Source organism: Trachypithecus francoisi, unplaced genomic scaffold (assembly GCF_009764315.1).
Source record: "Trachypithecus francoisi isolate TF-2019V2 unplaced genomic scaffold, Tfra_2.0 Lachesis_group16, whole genome shotgun sequence".
NCBI classification, from domain to species: Eukaryota; Metazoa; Chordata; class Mammalia; order Primates; family Cercopithecidae; genus Trachypithecus; species Trachypithecus francoisi.
In genome coordinates, this window is record NW_022681461.1 from 11,917,645 (window position 1) to 11,941,945 (window position 24,301).

A 24,301-nucleotide genomic window follows, 5' to 3' on the forward strand; every position below is an offset into this window, starting at 1 on the left:
AAAAAAAAATCATTTAGGAAGGGAAGAAAAACCCCTCAAAAACCATGTAAAGGCTTTGCACAGTTCTCAGAAAAAGAAACACAGATGTCACTTGAGATTGAGCATTACTTTTAATAAGATAAATAAAACCAAAGTACAATGTTTAAACATTTTCACTTATGAGATAGGTTGTCCAAACTTGGAGAAATAGTCACACCTCTGCATTGCTAATGGGAGTATAAATTATTTCATAGAGAGCAGCTTGCTAATATCTATTAAAATAAAGGTCCATATTCTTTGAACTTGAAATTGTAGGCATTTACCTTACTATACAGATGTTCTTTACAACGTGTAAATATATATCCTTAGTTAAATTTGAAACTTTTAATAGCAAAATATTAAAAGCAACCTAAATATTTCATGGGTAGATGACTGGTTACATAAACAATGGTGATATAGACATATAATGGAATATATCCTGTAGCCCTCAAAAAGAAGAAACTCTTTATCGATATGTAAAATATCAAGGTGCAAAATAGTACCTATAGAGCAATACCATTTGGAGAAACAAACCTGTATGCACATGTATATATTTACATGGATTTCTTTTATATGTGCATATTATCTTTGGCAGAATGCAAAAGAAATTGATAACATGATCGTCTTCTGAGAGGGCAGCTAGGTGATTGAGTAGTCACCAGACATACATTGTAGTGCCATTTACATTTTGATTCATTTACTGTTTATTATCTGTTTGGCAGAAAGATGAGGAATTCAAATGACAGATTGATTCTTCTTGTAGTAATGTCGATATTAAGCAAGTAATAACTAAAAATGATTTGTAAAAATTCTTAAAGGCAGAAGGAAACAGACTGAAATGATAAAAGAATAGTGAAAACCTGAATACATTTGTTCCTAAAGAAATTGGAAAGGTCATTTGTAAAATATGGGTAGTTCCCAATGGATTCAAAAGTTTGGGAATCAAAAGTTTACAATGTTTTAATAAAACAAACTATTTATTTCAGAACACAAAAGATCTTCAAACTACACTTAATATCTTAAGCATTCTTGTTGAGCTGGTGTCAGCTGGTAAGTTTTTGTTTCTTTGGTCTAATTTCTGTTTCTAAACAGTGATCAACAATGTATCATATTCACTTTATTTGGAATTTTCTGATACTCTTATAGAGGCTATTCTGAGTAATGGAATTTAGAAACTGAAATGTCATACTTTGTTGTTGTTGCTTTGTTTTTGGTATCTTTTCAAGTATCCCTCAGACTACCCCACAGCCATGTATTTCACAGCTTTGAACCTAGAGTTTCAGCATGATTTGTGTTTACCCTTTGTGTTCTATTTTCTAAATAAATGAGATTAAACAAAATATGTTGATGGTATTTGTTTGATTTTATTGATTGAGATGGAGTTTTGCTTTTGTCGCCCAGGCTTGAGTGCAGTGGTGCCATCTCTGCCCACTGCCACCTCTGCCTCCTGGGTTCAAGAGATTCTCCTGCTTCAAACTCCAAGTAGCTGGGATTATAGGTGTGTGCCATGATGCCCGGCTAATTTTTGCATTTTTAGCTGAGATGGGGTTTCACCATGTTGGCTAGGCTGGTCTTGAACTCCTGACCTCAGGTGAATCCGCCTGCCTCGGCCTCCCTAAGTGCTGTGATTATAGGCGTGAGCTACTGCTCCTGGCCGTATTTGTTTGATTTTAGAAGTCATTCTGAAATCATCAGTTTTAACCATTTCTTGAATGCTAACAAGTTATGATGCCTCATATGGGAGGATTTGTTGTTTCAAATTTTTTTTTTTTAATTGTTAGGTGGAGGTCGAAGAGTGAGTTTCTTAGTCACCAAAGGTGGTTCTCAAATACTGTTGCAGTTACTTATGAACGCCAGCAAAGAATCTCCCCCACATGAGGACTTAATGGTACAGATTCATTCTATTCTTGCAAAGATTGGACCAAAAGGTAAGGGATTTCATTTGTATGATTGTTGAATCTAGAACTATTTTTTTTTGTAACATGATTCTCTCACCTTGTAACCACTCAGTTTTTAAAAATGTTATTTTACTGTAATCCCAGCACTTTGGGAGGCCGAGACGGGCGGATCACGAGGTCAGGAGATCGAGACCATCCTGGCTAACACAGTGAAACCCCGTCTCTACTAAAAAAAATACAAAAAATTAGCCGGGCGAGATGGCGGGCGCCTGTAGTCCCAGCTACTCGGGAGGCTGAGGCGAGAGAATGGCGTAAACCCAGGAGGCGGAGCTTGCAGTGAGCTGAGATCCGGCCACTGCACTCCAGCCTGGGCGACAGAGCGAGACTCCGTCTCAAAAAAAAAAAAAAAAAAAAAAGTTATTTTAAATTTCTATGGATACATAGTAATTGTACATGTTTATGGGGGTACACGTGATATTTTGATACCAATGTGTCTGTAATGATCAAATCTGGGTACATGGGGTATCCATCACCTCAAACATTCATTATTTCTTTGTGTTGGGATCATTCCAAATCTTCTTTTATAGCTATTTTGAAATATATAGTAAATTATTATTAGCTATAGTTGCCCTACTGTGTTACCACTGGATGTTATTCCTTCTATTGAAATGTATTTTTGTATCCATTAACAAACTCATCGTTATCTCTCGCTCCCCATTACCCTTGGCAGCCTCTGATAACTATTCACTCCTTTTATGAGATCAATTTTTTTAGCTTCCACGTATGAGAGAGAACATTGATATTTATCTTCCGGTGCCTGCCTTGCTTCACTTGACATAATGGCCTCCAGTTCCATCCATGTTGCTGCAAATGACAGGATTTCATTCTTTTTTTATGGTTGAATAATATTCCATTGTGTAAATAAACCACATTTTCTTTATATATTCATTCATTGATGGACACCTAGGTTGATTCCATACCTTGGCTTTTGTGAATAGTGCAGCAGTAAACATGGGAATGCAGATAGTCTTCAGTATACTTACTTCCTTCCATTTGGATATATACCCAACAGTAGGATTGCTAGATCATCTGGTAATTCTATTTTCAGTTTTTTGGAGAATCCCCATACTGTTTTCCATAGTGGCTGTACTAACTTAGATTCTTGCAAACAGTGTATGAGTGTTCTCCTTACCCCTTATCCTCACCAGCATTTATTATTTTCTGTCTTCTTGATAACAGCTGTTTTAACTGGGATGAGGTGATCTCTCATTATGGTTTTGATTTGCATTTCCCTAATGATTAGTAATGTTGAGCATTTTTATCTATACCCATTGCCCATTTATATGTTTTCTTTTGAGAATATTTATTCAGATCTTTTGCCCATTTGAAAAATCCTTTCTCTCTCTCTTTTTTTTTTTTTTGCTGTTATTTGAGCTCCTTATATATTCTGGTTATTAATCCCCTGTCAGATGAGTAGTCTGTAAGTATGTCCTCCCATTCTGTAAGTTATCTCTTCACTTTGTTGATTGTTTCCTTTGCTGTTCAGAAGCTTTTAGCTTGAGGTAATCTCATTTGTCAATTTTCGCTTTGGTTACCTATGCTTTCCAGGTCTTACTAAATAAATTTTTACCCAGATTAATGTCCAGAAGCATTTCTCCAATGTTTTCTTACGGAGAGTACTTAATTTTTAAAATCTAAAATGCTACAGCTTTTTCTTAGATTTAGTAATGAAATGCTTTTTTTTTGTTTGTTTGTTTATTTTGACAGAGTCTCACTGTATTGCCAGGCTGGAGTGCAATGGTGTGATCTGGGCTTACTGCAACCTCCGCCTCCTGGGTTCAAGCGATTCTCCTGCCTCAGCCTCCCGAGTAGCTGAGACTACAGGCGCATGCCACCATGCCCGTCTCATTTTTTGTAGTTTTAGTAGAGACGGGGTTTCACCATGTTGGCCAGGATGGTCTCAAATTCCAGACCTCATGATCTGCCCACCTTGGACTCCCAAAGTGCTGGGATTACAGGCGTGAGCCACCACACCTGGCCGAAATGCTTTTTTATGGTTAACTAGTGACCTGCAAGAACTGAGAATCCAAAATTTATGAGGACTTCTATTGCATGTGGTAGACACAAGAAAAATTTTTGGGTCACAAATGTGTCTTGGAGTGTGTATGTGCCCTCTCAATGTGTTTCTAAAGGATACATGCAATATGGGTATTGTTGAGGCTAGAAGGAAGGAGTATGGATGGGAATATTTTGAAGAACATGGAGGTAAAATATGTCACTGCTTTCTTTAATAGTCATATTTGTGCTGCATAGTGTGAATGCTCAGGAAACTTACAATCTTACTTAAGACAAAAATAGAAAAATTATGAGACCAGTTATTACAACTGTAAGACACGTGAAATATTAAAAAATGCAAATTGGGAAAAATAGGATATAGAACAAAGGAAGAAGTTGATTGAGTTTAGGTTAACTAAGGAAGGCACCCTTTGACTAGGACTTAAGTTCAGTTGCCTCCTTGCACAAAGATTAAAGTAATTCCTTAAATTATTAGAATTGTGTTTTAAGAGTTTTGCCTTTAGCCGGGCGCAGTGGCTCATGCCTGTAAAATCCCAGCACTTTGAGAGGCCGAGGCGGGCGGATCACGAGGTCAGGAGTTTGAGACCAGCCTGGTCAGCATACTGAAACCCCATCTCTACTAAAAATACAAAAAATTATCTGGGCATGGTGGTGCACACCTGTAATCCCAGCTACTCAGGAGGCTGAGGCAGGAGAATTGCTTGAACCTGGGAGGTGGAGGTTGCAGTGAGCTGAGATTGTGCCACCGCACTCCTCTGTCTCAAAAAGAAAAAAAAAAGTTTTGCCTTTGCCTGTGGCATACATGTGAGTTTTAAACTTTGAGTATTTGGCTAAAATGCTTATTGGAAAAAATGAGGATGCATGTGTACATAGTTTGTGTATTTATTAACATACGTATTTCTAGCCTGTCTTTATGTATTGTATAAGTAATTAGTAGTTTTTATAGGTGTTGTTTTAAAGAAAGGAACCCTGAGGTGACTTTAATTTTCTGGGTGTATTAGAAGCTTTAAGACTTAAAGATGTATTTGGTTTATTTAAGGAATATGTTAGCTGTCTCTTATTTTTCTTTAGCTCTTGTATTTAAGATTTAAAGACTCCCTTTTGAGATTTTTGTAGAAAATGAAAATGAAAAAATAAGAAAACCCATAATTTGGCAGAAAATGGGTTAAAACCCCCTGATTTATTGATGAGTATTGTTGTGCTTTCTCTTCTAATCAGAACTAGGTTGTCGTCTACTTTTCATGAAATTAAGATATGGATTTTTAAAATAGTTCTTTAATATCCCTTTTAAGTTTTAGTTCATCTTTATTTTCTTTTATATATTCTTTTAAATTTGGGCTATTTCCTTTATGGTTTGCCCTAGTTTCCCATTTTTATGTCATTCAAGGACATTATATGGTAATTTTTTGAGTGTTTTTTCTATTCTTTTTATTTTTCTAGTGAGGTAAGATAATTTTCGCTCAGGAATTTTGAGTTATTTTGATTTAAAATTCTTTGTTTGCTGGTCCTATTTACTTTAAGTCTTTTTTTTTTTTTTTTTGAAACGGAGTCTTGCTCAGTCGCCCGGGCTGGAGTGCAGTGGCGCGATCTTGGCTCACTACAAGCTCCGCCTCCTGCGTTCACGCCATTCTCCTGCCTCAGCCTCCTGAGTGGCTGGGACTACAGGCGCCCGCCGCCACGCCCGGCTAATTTTTTTTGTATTTTTAGTACAGATGGGGTTTCACCATGTTAGCCAGGATGGTCTCGATCTCCTGACCTCGTGATCCGCCCGCCTCGGCCTCCCAAAGTGCTGGGATTACAGGCGTGAGCCACTGCACCCAATCTTAAGTCTTTTTTAAAATTCATTTTTATTTGTATTTTTATATAGTGAAGGAATACAAGCGCAGATTTCTTACATGCGTGTACTGTGTAGTGGGGAAGTCTGGGCATTTAATGTACCCATAACCTGAATAGTGAACATTGTAGCTAACAGGTAATTTTTCAACCTTCACCCCGACCCACCCTGCCACTGTTTGTATCTCCAATGTCTACTATAAATCTTAACATTCTTAAGTTCTTCTTATTTAAAATTTTTTTTACCTTTTTTTTTTTTTTTTTTTTGAGACGGAGTCTTGCTCTGTCACCCAGGCTGGAGTGCAGTGGCGCGATCTCGGCTCACTGCAAGCTCTGCTTCTTGGGTTCACGCCATTCTCCTGCCTCAGCCTCCTGAGTAGCTGGGACTACAGGCGCCCGCCACCGCGCCCGGCTAATTTTTTTGTATTTTTAGTAGAGACGGGGTTTCACCGTGGTCTCGATCTCCTGACCTTGTGATCCGCCCGCCTCGGCCTCCCAAAGTGCTGGGATTACAGACGTGAGCCACCGCGCCCGGCCTTTTTTACTGTTTTAATCTCTTCATAAGAATAAAAATTAAGAACATCTTTTCTTCCCTTTCTGTGTTAAGAATTATTTCCCTTTAGAAATTTATTTGGTAATGTTTGCCAGATTATTTTCTACATAAGCTGTTCATTTTTTAAATTAATTTTTATTTTTTTACAAGTCAGAAAGGAATATGGTTCATATTAAGTAAGTACTGCTGTAATGGACATTTAGATTTTGTTCCTGTTGACTCTCTGATGGTGTTCTGGGAAATGTATTGAACTGGACAAATGTATACGTATAGTAGAGCAGTTCAGTTTTTTTTTTATGACAGTCTTAGTGTTGGGCTACTCTGGCCTCCATCCTCCTGCCCTATCCCCCTGTGTTTCTTGGTACGTTCTTTCAACTAATGTTTTAAAATAAAAGGGATGTTTTATTTTAAAAATAATACAAATAAGGATTATAGTTTTATTATTTTCAGGCCAACTTTATATTTCATAATATTAATTCACAATATAAATTTAAAATTTACATCACTGATTTATAATATTATCGTTTCATTCAAAACTTACATGTGGGCCAGGCACAGTGGCTCACGCCTGTAATCTCAGCACTTTGGGAGGCCAAGGCGGGTGGATCACTTGAGGTCAGGAGTTTGAGACCAGCCTGGCTAACGTGGCGAAAGCCTGTCTCTACTAAAAATCCAAAAATTAACCCAATGTGGTGGTGGGTACCTGTAATTCCAGCTACTTAGGAGGCAGAGACAGGAGAATTGCTTCAACTTGGGAAGCAGAGGTTGCAGTGAGCTGAGATGGAGCTACTGCACTCCAGCCTGGATGACAGAGCAAGACTCTGTCTCAAAAAAAAAAAAAAAAGAAAAGAAAAGAAAAGTTATACGTGAATAAATTGTCTTTTTTTTTTTAAACAGATAAAAAATTTGGAGTAAAGGCTAGAATTAATGGGGCTCTGAATATAACCCTGAATTTGGTCAAGCAGAATTTGCAGAATCATCGCTTGGTTCTACCTTGCCTTCAGCTTTTAAGAGTATATTCTGCCAACTGTGAGTATTTAAGTGGCTTTTAGTTGACTCAGTGTTGTAAAGTTACACAAAAAGAATTTTAAAGTATTGTGATTCTGTAAACCTCTGAAATTTGTGAAAAAGGAAAGAGAAGATTTAATATGGCTCATTTTAACTCTTGACTCCAACCACAACAAAAGTGATGTGGGGTAAGGTTAAGTTGGGCTGTGCATGGTGGCTCATGCCTGTAATCCTAGCACTTTGGGAGGCCAAGGCGGGCGAATCACCTGAGGTCAGGAGTTCAAGACCAGCATGGCGAAACCCCGTCTCTATTAAAAATACAAAAATCAGCCGGGCATGGTGGTAGGCGCCTATAATCCTGACTATTCGGGAAGCTGAGGTAGGAGAATCGTTTGAACCTAGGAAGTGGAGGTTGCAATGAGTCGAGATTGTGCCATTGCACTCCAGCCTGGGTGACAGAGTGAGATTCCATTTCAACAACAACAACAGCAACAAAAGAAGATTAAGTTGATAAAACCTTGAACATTCTAACTAATTTCCCCAGTTTATAAAGGATAGGAGTGAGGAGGATGGGTATGCAGCCTGTATGTGGAAGAATATGAGGGTATTGGCTGCTGGAAAAACTCCTGCACCTCTTTGGACTGTCACAGATGAGAGGAAAGCAGAAAAGGAAGGGATGCAGTAGCATGGTCACCTGGAGCTAATTCTCTTCAGCAATCAATAGGGAAGTAGCAGAACTGAAAATAACTAGTATGGGAACCTCTGAGGAAGCTAGAGAGAAGAGAGATCACAGAGAGATAGACTCAGATAAAATGTCTTCCAGAACACACACTCTCACTAACATGAGGTTCCACACCATGAGGTATGGATTTTTTTTCTATTCTCTGATTGCAGAATTGAAGTGCTTAATGAAAGAACCTAAGATTGAATTGCAGAATATATGTTATTGCAGAATATCATTGCAAAATAATGATAGAGTGCTAGATATGTGTGTATATTGCATATATACATATATGTAATATAGAAACATACGTAAGCTTACGTATATGTCTCTGTGTGTGTATATCAGTACCTTTAAAATATGGCTAAAGGTGTGCTCTGTGGAAAACAGCTTAGAACACTTAAATAACACGTAATTAAAAAGAACATAAGGAAATAAATGAATTAGATACCTAACCAATGAAGTTAAGAACAGAGAAATAAACACCAGGAAAGTCAAGAAATGCAATAGTAAAGGGAAAATGAAAAATATGCATTAGAAAATGGAAAAGCAGTTGATTAAAAAAAGAAAACACTGTATTGCATTAAAAATAAAATAGGCTGTTACGGTGGCACATGGCTGTAATCCCAGTACTTTGGAAGCTAGGCAGAAGGACCACTCGAGGCCAGGAGTTTGCAACCAGCCCAAGCAACACAGTGAGGTGCCATTTCTACAAAAAATGGAAAAAATTGGCTGGTTGTGGTGATGTGTGCCTGCAGTCTCCGCTACTCAGGAGGCTAAAGTGGGAGGATTTCTTTTTTTTTTTTTTTTTTTTTTTTTGAGATGGAGTCTGGCTCTGCCGCCTAGGCTGGAGTGCGGTGGCCGGATCTCAGCTCACTGCAAGCTCCGCCTCCCGGGTTCACGCCATTCTCCTGTCTCAGCCTCCCGAGTAGCTGGGACTACAGGCGCCCGCCTCATCGCCCGGCTAGTTTTTTGTATTTTTTTAGTAGAGACGGGGTTTCACCGTATTAGCCAGGATGGTCTCGATCTCCTGACCTTGTGATCCGCCCGTCTCGGCCTCCCAAAGTGCTGGGATTACAGGCTTGAGCCACCGCGCCCGGCCATGTGGGAGGATTTCTTGAGCCCAGGAGGTTGAGGCTGCAGTGAGCCAAGACTGCACCACTGCACTCCAGCTTGGGCAACACAGCAAGACACTATCTCAAAAAAAACAACAATGCAATAAAACCCCCCAAATGTAAAAAGTATAACAACTAAACTACCAAATACTCCAGTCAAGGTAAAAGGAATACAGTAGAGACATGAGATTAGAAGGGATAATGGAGTAATAAACAGATACGAGAAAATTAAGATCATCCTACGAAATATTAGGAACTACATTTTTGATGGCATTTTATTGGATTAACCAGTAGAAGGCTAGCAAACGGCTTATCTATAATTTAAAAATTGTTTATTAAACAATTTTCTTTTAGAGACAGGGTCTTGCTATATATCTCAGACTGGCTTTGAACTCCTGGCCTTAAGCAGTCCTCCTGCTTCAGCCTCCCAAGCAGCTGGGACTACAGGCACATGCCACTGTGCCTGGTTCTACAATATATTTAATAACATTTGTTCAGAATTAAAAATGTTAAGCACAGTTTTCTGGTTAGGTAATTATTTGCATATTCCATATTAAACACTGAAATTGTTTCATCTTTCTCCCTGCTACTCTTGCTTTAATTAAAGTCCTCATTACCTGTTACCTAGACCATAGCCTCCTAATATGTCTTTCAAAACCAGCTTCCCCAGAGTTCTTTGAATTCTGACCTGTTTATTTAAAATGCACATCTGATTTGTTGTTCCTTTTGGGTGATTCCCCATAGTCAAAAAGAATTAACAACTTCTACGGCCCTTCATAATTTGTTTCTCACATTCTTTTTCCACCTCATCTTCCTATTTGTGTATCTTTGTTTGATACTCTGTGTTTAACAATATGTAACTGCTCCCATGGTGATGTTCATTGTCTTCGTTCTGTTGTTTGTATCATTCCTGTGTCCAGAGCCACATCGACCGCTTTCCCTCAACTCCTGTCCTAGCTAATGCCTACTCACTTTTGAAGACTGAGCCTAGGCAGCATTTTCTCCAGAAATGTCTGTGTCCCACTCTGAATTAGGAACTTCTCAGTGGTGTAATCCAAATAGTCTACAATTCTTAATCAATTTTGAAAGTAATTTAGTAATTATTTGTTTATTGTTTCTGTCATTCTCTCTACACTTTGTTCTTTGAGGTCAGAGACTATTCTTGTTTTGGAAGCCCCATAACCTGGTGTTCAGTGAGGTTCACTAAATTTATTAGAGAAGTGTGGAGTAACTGAAGAATTTTTTTATAATAGTTTTTTTTTTTTTTGCATATAACTTGTTTCAGAATTTCCCTGCACTTTCCATAACAAAGCAAAAACAAAAAACACTATTTCTTCATGTGGTTAGCTTAGATGGACTTTAAGAGTGGCTTGAGTTGACATTTACTAAACAATTTGTATATGTTTTTAGCTATGTATCACTAAGTATACACATTTTTGGTTGTCAAAGCTTAAAATAATTTCGCATCTCTTTCTCCCTCTCTCAGCTGTGAATTCAGTATCCTTAGGGAAAAATGGAGTTGTGGAACTGATGTTTAAAATCATTGGACCATTTAGTAAGAAGAATTCCAGTCTTATAAAGTGAGTAAATGTTTTGAATGTAAACATAGGTATAACCTTTGTTACTCTGGGCCTCATTATCTTGATATGTACAATGAGCAGGTTGAATTAAATTGTCTCCAGGGTTATTTCATTTCTTAGTTCTTAATGATTTTATCATGATAAAGATTTTCTTTAGTATAAAATTTGATCTTCACAAATATATCAAAACTGGACAGTTTTGAATTCATTGACTATAATGTTTATAGTAACTGAGACTGAACATTTCTAGATACAGTAAAAGGAAAAAAGATTATCTATAGAGTATTCATTCAGAAACATTTATTGAGTGCCTACTATATTTCTCACCCAATTTTACAATCTTGTAATGACTTCTTCATTCTTATGAATACCTGAACAATCTTAAATTGATGTATTTCTATTTTGTCAAAATCACGTCATTCTTTTCCCCATCCATAGATGTGTGTGTTTATATATACATATGTATGTATGTATATATGTATGCATTTTTATTCATTCCTAGGCCTTTCAGCCTCAGAAAATGAAAGCCATGTCTCATTTATTGGTTACAGTTTAATATTTTCTGAAACCATTTTAGAGGTCTTTCTTTAAATTTTTTTTTTATTGTGGAATTTAAAAAATATACATAAAATAGTTTATATTATATTAAACTAATTATATTGAGTTATATTAATTACTTATTGTGTTTAACGATTCTGAACATTCCACCATTTTTGTTTCATTTATTTCCACTCCACACTTTTGTTTGTTTGTTTTTCCTGGGGTACTTTTAAGAAATCTCAGGTATTTTATATGTATATAAATGTGTGTGTATTTCTATAAGCAGATCCTAGATATTTTCTCTTGGATTATTTTCTTTGAATATTATTTATTTTCTAAATACCTCAGTATATAATTCTACTAAATAAGGACTTAACAATAACCAGAATACTACAATCATAGCCAATAAAATTATTAATTTCTTTTTTTTTTTTTTTTTGAGATGGAGTCTCACTCTGTTGCCCAGGCTGGAGTGCAGTGGCATGATCATGGCTCACTGTAGCCTCAAATTCCTAGGCTCAAGTGATCCTCCACCTCTCTCTCCTGATACTTTCTTAATACAATCTAAAATCTAGTCTGTGTTTGGTTTTCTTCAGTTGTTTCAAAATAGCCCTTTTTTAGTTGGTTTGTTTGACTCAGAATCTAAACAAGATACATACATTATTCTTCATTATATTTAGGAAATTTCCACACCTACACAAATGTAGAGAGGATAAGATAATGAACTCTGATGTGCCTATTACCCAGTTTTACTGTCAAAAATCTGTCATTTTAATTTCATTTTCCTTTTCTGTTTTTTTTTCCAAGCGTATTTTAAAGCAGATATCAGCCATTATATCTGGTATTTTCTGATTATGTAGGAAATGCCTTTTTTTTTTTTTTTTACAGTTGGCTTGCTTGTTCAGGGTCTCAATTAAGTCTATACGTTATATTTGATTGTTATGTCTCATAATCTTGTGAAATCAAAAAAAGTCTTCCTATTTTTTGGTTTCGTTTTATGTGATGAAGGACTTGAGTGATAGGTCTTTTAAAATGTCCCATGTTCTGGCTTACATTGACTATATCCTGGAGTAACTTAACATATGAGTATATCCCTTACATTTTCTATATACTGATAAAACTGTGGCTTGATTAGATTTGGGATTTTGGTTTGTTTTTTTCTGGTCAAAAATATTTCATAGGTGGAGCTGGCAACTTTGTTTTATGTCACTTAAGATCATTGAGTTGAGGTGATCTATCCGTTAGAAATGTCCCCATCCACTTTTCAGTTAGTGATTTAGCAGTCATTCATGACATTGCCTATATCTGTTATTTCATTACTGGTTGGAAAATAATAACTTATCTAATTTTATTTCTTTCCTGTGTTTATTAGCTGTGAATCTTTTGTAATGCAGAACTTGTCCACATGAACTATTTGATTAGATTTTACTCTTAAACAAATAGGCTTCAGGACATTTCCAGTGTTTTCACCCCTTCTTAATAAGGGTCAAATATTTTAAAATATTTTGGGAACTTACTTGCACATATAATTATTTATTAAATATCATTTGGTGGGATGACAGCATAGTTACAGCTGCGTAAGAATTATACACAATCCCAGACTATCTGATGAAATCTAACAAAGCAAACAAAATGTATCACAATCAGTAACACAGAATATTAGCGTCTTATGGTGGTTTAGAGTGGGCTCTGCAGGCAGACGGACTTGGATTTGCATGTTAGCTCTATCATTTACTGTTCCTAGGATGCAAGTAAGTTACTTAATTTATTATGCACCAGTTTCCTGTCTGTAAAATGGTAAATATTAGCACCTCTATTATAAGATTGTAATGAAATGATTCCTATAATTAGCACAATGCCTGTATTAATGTAATACAGTTTAGGTAAGCAGTGTAGTAGTGTGTGTATGAATGATTCCTAGGTAACACTAAAAGTACATTCTTTATGCTTTCATTTATATGCTGTTTTCCCCTTTAATCGGTACGGCATTTTAAAATTTATTTTTTGTATAATGTCCATGATCTCCTACTTAAGATGTACTTTATGCTCTATTATAACCAAGTTATCAAATCTAATATAAAATGTTCCCAGGGGAAATGAAATGGAGCATTTCAAAAGGATCTTTATAATATACTACATAGGGTATATCCAAAACCTTATAGAAATCAGTGGATCTAAAACATCAGAGAAAAGATGAATTATTCATTATTTTTCTATTTCTACTTTAAAAAGAAAAACCTATCTTTTACCTTATTTTTACTTTAAAAAGAACAAGCCATTCATTGACCAAACTTGCTATATCTTGATCTCTTATCATTTTTAGTAATCTGAGGGTCTCTCCTCTAATTAACTAAAAACCTCAGACATCTAGAACTTGCTGTTGTATTTCTTCCTCCCTTTAAACAATGCTCCACATTTAATGGGAAGAAGATTGAGGAAGAGTTACATTTGAAGGCTTATGCTTCCTCTCCTTTTAAATTTTAGGTTTTGGATTTAAAGCTATTAATCTAGAAGGAAGCAACTCAGGAGGTTATTTTAACTGTATCTTTTTGAGTTTCCCCATAGGTTTGGAAGTCATTGCAGGGACTGCCCTACAACTGAAAGTAGATGTCACTTCATTAGTACCTGGGGACTTAAGCTTTTTTCCTTCACATCTCCTAAATCTAAGCCACAGACTACTTTTTGAATTATTGTTGCTTGTAGTATTCTTTGTGGAGATATGAAGACTGGAAAAATATATGAGGAAGTATAAATTATTTATACTGAGAAATTTTAATTAATATAATACAAACTATGCATTTCAATAAATCTAATATTTTACAATTCTTTTGGAACAATTTACTCTGACTTATAAATGTTACAGAATTTCAGCAATTTCTTTGTGGTAAAGTTCTAAAAATAACTCTTAAATAACATTTGGTAAAAATTTACAGATGACTTTGCACCAAACTTGACTATATCTTTTAATCTACTGGAAATAAGAAACAAACACAATGGGCACTGCCATCCGAAAGAACTGGGTTCATATCCCAGCTTTCCAGTGTTGAAAAATAAACATCAACAGAAAAAAAATGTTCTATTTCAGGATTAGAAACTGTCAGAAGCACTTTTATTTGGTTTAAACAGTTGTAAACAACTGCCAGTAGGGAGAGTTTCTGAAAGTACGCTAAGATTTTTACAATGTTGAATAAAGAATTAGCTGTAGAAAGGAAAGTCTTGTGAGTTTATTGTAAGTGATTGCATGTAAGTTATTGTATTAGTTTTCTAGGGCTCTCATAACAAAGTCCACACCCTGAGTGGCTCAAAACAACAAACATTTATTGTTTAATAGTTCCAGAGCCTAGAAGTCCAAAATCAACTTGTCAGCAGGGCCGTGCCCCCTCTGAAACCTGTAAGGGAGCATCCTTGCTTCTTCCTAGCTTCTGGTGGTTTGCTGGCAATTTTGGGTGTTCCTAGGCTTGCAGCCGTAGCATTTCGGTTTTTGCCTCCCTCAACACGTGGCACTCTCCTCTTTTGTGTCTATCTTTGCATTGTCTTCTCTCTCCTTATAACACCACCAGTCTGTTGTATTAAGGGCCCACCTACTCCAGTATGATCTTGCCTTAACTAGTTACATTTGCAATGACCATGTTTTCCAATAAGGTCATATTTGGAGTATTGGAGATTGGGACTTTAACATATCTCTTTGGTCGTAATTCACCCCATAACAGTGATTTAACTGCATGTACTTAGCAGTAAGCACAATTTGTGATCTTTCACTGTGTTCTATGTTAGCTGTGTCTTAACTTTGCATAGTTTGCATAGTCTTTCACAAAACTTGACTTCTATGTATATACGTAGAAGTTAATGTTTTTGATGGATCATGGTAGTCTCTAATAAAAGTTGACAAAGAAGCCTTCTTAGTAATGGTAAGAAACATACTACATTGAATGGTAAGTGGAGTCTGCTACTTACTGTAGATAATACATGTAATGCAGTGAGTCTTGAGACCTTCTTAACATGATTAATCAGCAGATTGTTTAGTGCCTTGGGGAGGAAATATTTTGTCTCAGCTTTCTTAATCACTTTTTAAATAGAAGGGATTTATAACATGTAGAAAGTAAACAGAGTAACCATAGGAAGAGGGGTTTACTTAGTTTCTCTTATATTACATTGACTTGTTTTTAAAAATACATTTCTGAGATGTAGTTGACATGAGAAAATCTATACATTCAAAGTGTACAATCTGACGAGAATGAACATATAGGCTGGGCTAAAGCCTTTAGGCTTGGTAGGCACAGGACTTCTAGGGTCCCATAAAAATGTCTTCATTTCTCTAAAAATCATATAAAAAATGAACTTTTAGGCTGAAGACAGTGTTTTCCTTTGTGATATTAGTGCATTCATCTTTATACCAACACCAACATGGTTGTAAAATGAATTTTAAATACTTTTTAGAAGGGAGGGGCCTATGAAGGCAAAGAAGTCGTCTGGAGCCCATGAAAATCGTAATGTGATCCTGGATATATGGCTAAACTTGTGAAAAACTGTCACCACCTCAAACTAACATCTCCATCACCCCCAGAGCTTTATTGTGCCCCTTGGTAGTTCTTCCCTTGCGCCTCTCCTTTGGCTCTAGCGGCTATGGCTGTGCTTTCTATTACTGTAGATTTGGTTACATGTAAGTTCAGGAATTTTATATAAATGGAATCATAGTGTGTGTACTCTTTTTCATGGTGGGGTGGATCTGGCTTCTTCCATGTATCATGATTATAGATTCACTTACGTTGCACGTATCAAAAATGTATTCCTTTTTATTGTTGAGTAGTAGTCACAATTATATGGCTGTATTGTAATTTGTTTATCCATTCACCTACTAATGGACATTTGGGTTGTTTTTAGTTTTTGACTGTTACAAATATATATAAAGCTGCTGTGACTGTTTATTGGGATATATAAGCATTCACAGACTTTTTATGGTCATATATTTTTTATTTCTGCTGAATAGATATCTAGGAGTGGAATGGCTGGATCAGTTGGTAGCTTTTCAAAAAAACTGCATTTCTGCAGTATGTTAAATCTTTCCTCTGCTTGAACACGTGGAGTACTATTGTGATAAGTGTTTTAATGTTTTCTAATGTTTATGTCACATCTAGGTCTGTTTCAATTTTTTTTTTCCATCATTGTGGGTCTTTTTTTCCTTGCTTTTTGCATACTTGATAATTTTTGAGTGCCAGTCATTGTGAATTTCACCTCGTTGAGTGCTGGATATTTTTGTATTTCTATATTCTTGAGGTTTGTTCTGGGTTGTGGTTAAGTTAGTTGGAAATAGTTTGATCTGTAAATGTCTTTTCACGTTTGTTAGAAGGGATCAAAGCACTGTTTAGGACTGATTATTCCCCACTACTGAGGCAGAATCCTTAGGAGCACTCTACTCAATGAATTATGAGGATTTCCAGTGTGATTGGTGGGAAGAGGCACAGTTCTCAGCCCTGTGTGAATACTGAATGTGGTTCTCCAGTCCTTTTGGATGGCTTTTCCCCGTCCTTAGTAGTTACTTCACACACATGTGCTGATCACTACTTTGCTGACTATTCCAACACAACTCGCTGAAAATCCCTGAGCCATTCTTTTTGTACAGCTCTCATTTTCTGATATTCTGCCCTGTGAACTCTACTTGACTTGACCTCCCTGGACCCTCTGTATCCTCAATCAGGGAGTTCATGTGCTCAACTTTTGGGATCTGCCAGACTCTACCTAGGTTCCATCTCCCTGTGCTGTGGGTTGATCACTTTCTCAAGGTGTAGTAAGCTGGGGCAATTGTAGGGCCCATCTCATTTTTGCCATTTCTGTGGATCTCTGTCTTTCATTGCTTGATATCCAGTGTCTTAAACAGTCATTCCATTTTGTCCATAAAAAAAATTTACATCAAATGAGAGGATACATCCGATTTGTTACTCCATCTTGTCTGGAAGTGAAAGTTCAGATAGCCTTCTCAAAGGGAGACTGACATTTCTGATTTCATAATTTCCTTTCTTAACAAGAGAATTACATTCTTCATTTTCTGTTACATTGAGATTTTATGTGGCCCTAAGCCTGTTATATTTCAGTTCTGTGGAACAAAATTGTTTTAAGAAGGAAACTAGAAAACATATATAAAGCACCTGTAACAGTGTCTGGCATTTGTCAGGTCTTGCTGAAGTAGTTTTCTTTTCCATTTTAGTTTTTATAAATCGCAGTCTTATATGGAATATTCATTTAGTTTTGTGTTTAATTTTGACGAATTTAAAAGCCATCCTTATTCTCATAGTTTTATATTCTCCTGTACATTTTATTGCATAAGTGTAAAAGTATGGAAAGTTTCTTACTGATAATTCAATGCAATGAAAATGTAATACAAAATTTTATGTTTATCTTTAACTCACCAACACTTCACATTGTTTTGAGGAAGTTACAGGTATGAATTTACTTATTACTTTACAAACATTATTATAAAGATTTACATGGTTGCTTTATTTTTGTCAGTAAATGAAAGTGTAGCCATTAAGAACTTCCTCTTACTGGGCATTTGTTGAGCACTTACTGTGTGCCTAGTCCTGGATTATTGTTTCAGATTTTGCTATGAACTTTACCTACCCATCTTAAGTCTTGTAATCTGTTATGCTCTTTACCTTTACCTACACCTAGTCATACTACTTTCCTTTTACTACTGATATATGCAACTTTTACTTTATTACCTCCTTTTTGTTTTTAATTTCTTGAGCAGTTTTTTCATAGGTGTGCTCTTTTATTACATTATGTAGATTGTAAAATTATCTGTGGAAGAGATAAGTTTGTTTTCTAATTTTATAACCATGAAGAACTTGCTACTGTGGTTATCAAGTAGGCATTCAACAAATGCTTAATGGTGAGTGAAATGATTGTTTCATAATATACATAATTTTAATGCAAATTAATTGTAATTGTTGATGTATTATCAAGAGGTACCATAATATGTGCCTTACATTTTAAAAATTACTGAAATTAAGTGCCATTAATTCAGTAACTGATTAAAAATAAGCGATTTGAATTACAGGTTTTCCATGGTGATATTATGTGTATTTTTACAGCTGATTAATGGCGGTTGATTTCACTGTGTGTGACTATTTATGTTCAAATACAATTTAAATACTTTCGATTTTGGGGGTGATTGCTTTGTCCTCTAAGGGACAGTAAGAGTTTTTGAGATATTAGTTAGGCTTCTTATTCATCTTGGTGCGTCATAGCTGAAAAATAGTAAGGGCTTATACTTCTCCCCAACCTTCAAGTTCCAAAATATTTTTCCTTTGTTATGGCCTTACATAGGAGGATATATACCTCGATAGAATGGAAATAACTTTGAAGTCAGAAAGTTACAATATCTATAGAATTTTGTTGTTATGAACTCGTGTTAAGATTTGTTTTTAATTCCTTTGCAAGTCACGGCATATGATTTTTAATAGTGTGGTTCCTTTGTTAACTCTCAGGTCAGATACAGAGGCTGATGAATGATTCTGTTCATCTAACTTCTGGCAAAAACTTAGACATTGTTAATTTCCTTCTTTTTCTTTCTCAAAACATTTTTTTGGTTCCCATCTATTGATATTTCAATCTTTTTCATATCCGATTTTAAGCTGAAGAGAGAGATGCATACAGAGAAATACCATGTGTAATTAACTTAAACAAGAATAAACTTTGGAATAGATAATAGAATAATGACTTATTGAAAAAGATTGTATGATTTACTATTGTAGATTAATTTTACTAGTTTTGTTGTTGTTTGTGTTTTCTTGTTGTGTTGACAGGGTTGCTTTAGACACTCTTGCTGCATTGCTAAAATCAAGTAAGTTTTTACATACTAGAAATACTAGATACTATTTTTCTGAGAATTCTATTTACTATGTTAAAGAGACTGGAAATGTAGATTTAGACTATAGTAATAAAGCTAGCTTATAATATTCTAATGTCAAAATTGATTTTTCCTTTTAGCGTAGTTGCTATGCATCATAACTAATACCATATTATGTTTTTTGAGCTATAATTTATTTAGTACATTTGTATAATTTAGTCAAGCACATTGATTTCTTATTTCTCAGTAATTTAGATAACATTACGATCCATTAGTAGAGGAAAATATATAAGTATCATGTTTTGAAAGTAAAGCTAACGTGGTATTGAACTTCTACTATAAGAAATATCTTTAACAACTACTATCTCTGATTTTGTAACTTAGAACCCTACAAATTTTATTTCTACCATAAATGTGAGTTTACATAACATTTAGAAAATGTGGCAATATACATTTACAGCCTAATTCATTTACAAAATAGAGCACTGTTTTCCTTATCAGAATTGAAGCATTGGAGTAGATATGGCTTATGCTTTTGGAGAGTAATTGTCTGTACTTATATATATTGTTTCTCTCCAAGATACTGAGTATCTTTATTTTAAATATTTTTTTATTGGGCTTCAGGGGTCTATTGGTTGATTAAATATTTTGCTTAATCATAGTAACATTTGGTCTTAACAATCTGTGTTGGTGGCTGGGTGACTTTTATATGTCCCCACCACACTCCACCCTCCACAAGGGAAACATAATTAACAGCTAGCTCATCAAGAACTGTCTGTCAGGGGTGAGACCAACTTGCCCTTACATTTGAATTACCAGAATTCTTTTTTTTTTTTAATAATAGCAAATAATGAAATGATCAAAAATCTAATATTTGGTAATGATTTATTAAATTTTAAAAATCACCTTAGGTATTAGTAGTAAATAATATAATTCTCATTTAACAACTTTATTTTTCAAATGAAGTGTATGACACTCAATTAGATTAGCTGTGTAGCTCTATTTTCATATATGATGTGGTAAACTTTAGACCAAGATCACATGTGGATTAATTTTAGAAGATATTTTTAGCTTTGCTTTGATGGGTCCTGAGTTTGTGGTTTAAACTGTATAGAGATTAATTCTTAGTATGGGCAAATACTTTTGATTTGGAGTAGATTAGAATAGCTTTTAAAACTAAAGTTTTATTAAAGCTTACTAATTTTCAGGATCACTGATAGCAAAGTCATTAATTCTAAGTTAGTAAAAGCTAAAATTCTCATAAGTTGCAAGTATTTTATAGAAATCAATTAATCCATGATGACTGTAATTTAATATTTTCAGTTTTTAGTAGTCTCCCTTTTACTCCCTGCTTTTTCAAACGAGGGTGGTGGGCAAACATACCTGTTTATTCCATCAGAATAAGAAAAGTAACTGACAAGTAGAATGACTTCAATTTATATTTAATATATTTTCAGATGACACATAGCCCTAAATAGGATGAAAATTGAATGACACAAAATAAAATTTAGTAGTGTACTGCGTATTTTTAAACAAATCATGGCATTTTGGAGCATTCTCATTTATTTTTCAGATTTTTTTTGGTTTTGGCGGGGAGGAGCAATCATTTTCTTTAAAAGGATAAATTAGATTTTAGAGAGGGAAGAAGAGACATAGGCTAATTGTGAGTTTGGTACACTGAATACATGAATAAAGTTCCCTTTACTAATGTTTTAATTGTGCTCAGCACAGATTGCATGTAGCTCAGTTCACTTCCTTTAAGGGGCACTGAGCACCTGTGTTTGAATTATGGGCAAGTTTCTTTCTTGATCTTTTGTGAAGAATTTTAATATTTCTCATAAATACCATTTAGGCTATTGGGAATCATGGTGGAAACACACAAGGTTTGTAATAGGAATTAGAATGATCATAATGGCTTTTAACAAAATCACATTCACAGCTAGTAAACTAAAGGCTTATTTCCAACTGGTATAAACAAAGTGTATATTCATGTAAAATGTATGAAGCTTTTCTTGGTCAAAACAATGGAAGTGATTTTGTAAACAGCCACAGCCTTAGCACACTAGCTATTGTAGACACAATAGAGGGTTTAAAGCCTTCACATAAGAAATCTTTTCTCTAGCTCTAGTAAGTGTCTTCTGCCTAATGTCAGAACATACTTCTGATTGGGAATTAATAAGTTCATCTCAGTGTTATGTTTTAGGTTTGTACTAGCACATTTAGAAACTGTAATAATTCAGGCAACTAAAATCAGTGGAGCCTTACTATTGCATTTTCTTAGTGTCCATACTGTGAACCTAGTGGTTATTTTATAGGTATATTTGAGATTAGTATTTCCTTGTAATTAAACTACCTTAGATGGGTATTGCACATGATCTTGTGCTCCTTGTAATTAACCCGTCAGAGTAGCATTGGGTGAGTTGGTAAGTTGCTCTGATATGATTCCCTTGCCACTATCTGAGTAAAATGCACCCTATGGTTAATAATTTTAAATACTATACTTTTAAAAATAATAAAATTAGGTCAAACTTGGATTTATTTGTTAATTCTACTCCAATAAAATTGAGTATGTACAAAAACCTTTAGTGTAGTTCTTATTGCAGTAAAAATCTAATGACTAGAAAGCCACAAAGCACTATTCTCTAATCATGTAATGCTCCTTAAATTTCATTTACTAAAAAAGTTATGTAAGTATTTTTAAATGAGCATTGTTTTAGTATGAATATTTATATAATTGTGGAGTAATTAGAGTGATTAATTTTAATGGAAACAAAGTTTGCAATAGAAGCTATAATTCAATAGGGTTTATTTCAGTGGGAACATAAAGTTTGTAATATAAATTATAAAAATGATAGCAGATCTTCTAAAAATCACATTCACAACTAGCAAGTAGAAAGCTTATACATTTCATTTGGTGTAACAAAAATCAATATATTCATAAATTTTAAAATACATGAAGCTTTTGTTAGTAAACAAAAGCATTTAAAAAGATGTTCTTCTAATTTTAGTTAAGAGATTTTGATATTTATAAATTGTGAAACAGTATACAGGCAGATTTTGGAAGAGGCTGTAATTTGCTCTCTGGAACTTCATATTTGTTTTGTTAGAAAAAACTTAAATATGTGGTTGTCATTTGTTTTGGGAAAAAAATTATAAGTATCCATCACACTATCGAGGTAATATTTTAAATTTGATTTATTCTACCACTCTCTCTTGTCATTTAAAAAATATTCTTTCTCAATTTTCTTTTGTTAAAGAAACAAATGCCAGGAGAGCTGTAGACAGAGGATATGTCCAAGTGCTTTTAACAATTTATGTAGATTGGCACCGCCATGATAACCGGCATAGAAACATGCTCATTCGGAAAGGAATTTTACAGAGTTTAAAAAGTGTTACAAACATCAAGTTGGGAAGAAAAGCATTTATTGATGCCAATGGGATGAAAATTCTGTATAACACTTCACAAGTGAGTTATTTTCTTCTTCTTATCCTGATGATGTACTAATGATACGATTTGGTTGTTAAGAAAACTGAATTAGTGTACAAATACTCAGAAACATATACACATGATAAATGCATTTTGCGAAAATCTTAAAAGTGAAAGACACATGTAAAAATCTTAAAAGACACACATTATTTCTCACATGTGACCTCAGGCTGAGTTGGAGGAAATGGTCAGTGCACAGCTCTGCAATGTGAAATTTTCTTCGAAAGGCAAAAGAAAGAAGTAGAAATTCATTCACTTAGCAAGAGGGGATTCCATGAAGCCATGTTTTCTAGGATGTGTGGTTGGCTGTACTCAGTGTTGTATGCTCCTCTCATGAGGTATCTGTGGATCCTTTGTAGCCTGTAGAGCAGCTTTGTTGTCTGTGAGTGTTGTGCATGTTTTCCTGCTGGATAGAGGCTTTTTTGAATAGAGAAGGTATAAAAATGAAACCTGGAACTGGGAATGCTAGATCGGCCAGCCATTTTAAGCATAAACATTTTTGACAATATATTTAGTGAGATCTTTTCCAGCATCTGTGTTGACTGTCAGCTATGGGGAATGAGGATGTTGCAATGCAACCCCACCCCCGGTTTTTAAAAGAAAGCTATAATTATTAGAAAGAAAGCTGTCTTTTTGAAAATATCAGCCAGTTATCTTGATTGTGCCCTCCTGGTCTTACACATGACAAACACAACCTATTTTTATATGACAAGAGTTAAGATACCTGAACAAGTATTTTATGTTTACCTTAGTTTTTTCTTTTCTAGGTCATTCATATGCACTTGTTTTTACTATTCCTAGTATAGATATTGATGGATATTTTATATATGAGGAAGAGTTAGGTGACTTGGTTTATGCCACTTAACATTTCTGATCTTAATTTCTCATTTGTTTTGACAGGTCAGATGTGAAAGTGTATATGGAAACTTTTATAGTGTATCAGAGTACCATCTAAATGTCAGTTGTCACTAATAATACTATTGTTACATGACAGTTTCATATCCCATGTCCCTTAACCCTTCTCCAGATTAGATACCAGGACGGCAAGTCAGACTCTTAAAACCTTATATTGTGGGCCAGGTACGGTGGCTCACGCCTGTAATCCCAGCACTTTGGGAGGCCAAGGCGGGTAGATCACGAGGTCAGAATATTGAGACCATTCTGACTAACACAGTGAAACCCCGTCTCTACTAAAAATACAAAAAATTAGCTGGGCATGGTGGCGGGCGCCTGTAGTCCCAGCTACTCGGGAGGCTGAGGCAGGAGAATGGTATGAACCCAGGAGGCAGAGCTTGCAGTGAGCCGAGATTGCGCTACTGCACTCCAGCCTGGGCGACAGAGTGAGACTCCGTCTCAAAAAAAAAAAACAACTTTATATTATGAAATTCAGGCTATCCTTTTATAAGGTGAATAGCCAACTTATGAGAGGTATTATTGCATGCTAACTGATGCAGTTCTGAGGCAGGTTTAGTCAAATGCATGTTTTTTTTTTTGTTGTTGTTGTTTTTTAATTTCTTATACCTTTTAAATTTTCTTGCTTAATCTTTTTTCCCCCTTTTCCCTTAAATTGTCTTTTTTATTTTATGCCCTAGGCTTGTGAAGTGTCCCCCCAAGTCACTCCAAAGA

At 35.2% G+C, this 24,301-nt stretch overlaps 1 protein-coding gene across 3 annotated transcripts in view; it reads left to right on the forward strand.

Moving 5' to 3' along the window:
- AGTPBP1 (ATP/GTP binding protein 1) overlaps positions 1–24,301 on the forward strand; it is a 200,513-nt gene that overhangs the window by 61,919 nt on the left and 114,293 nt on the right. For all 3 annotated transcript variants that reach the window (XM_033236931.1, XM_033236928.1, XM_033236930.1), the window contains 6 exons: positions 1,005–1,068; positions 1,800–1,946; positions 7,276–7,407; positions 10,709–10,802; positions 19,145–19,182; positions 22,446–22,654. In XM_033236931.1, the coding sequence (XP_033092822.1) occupies positions 1,005–1,068; positions 1,800–1,946; positions 7,276–7,407; positions 10,709–10,802; positions 19,145–19,182; positions 22,446–22,654 (684 nt within the window). The remainder of the gene's footprint in view (positions 1–1,004; positions 1,069–1,799; positions 1,947–7,275; positions 7,408–10,708; positions 10,803–19,144; positions 19,183–22,445; positions 22,655–24,301) is intronic.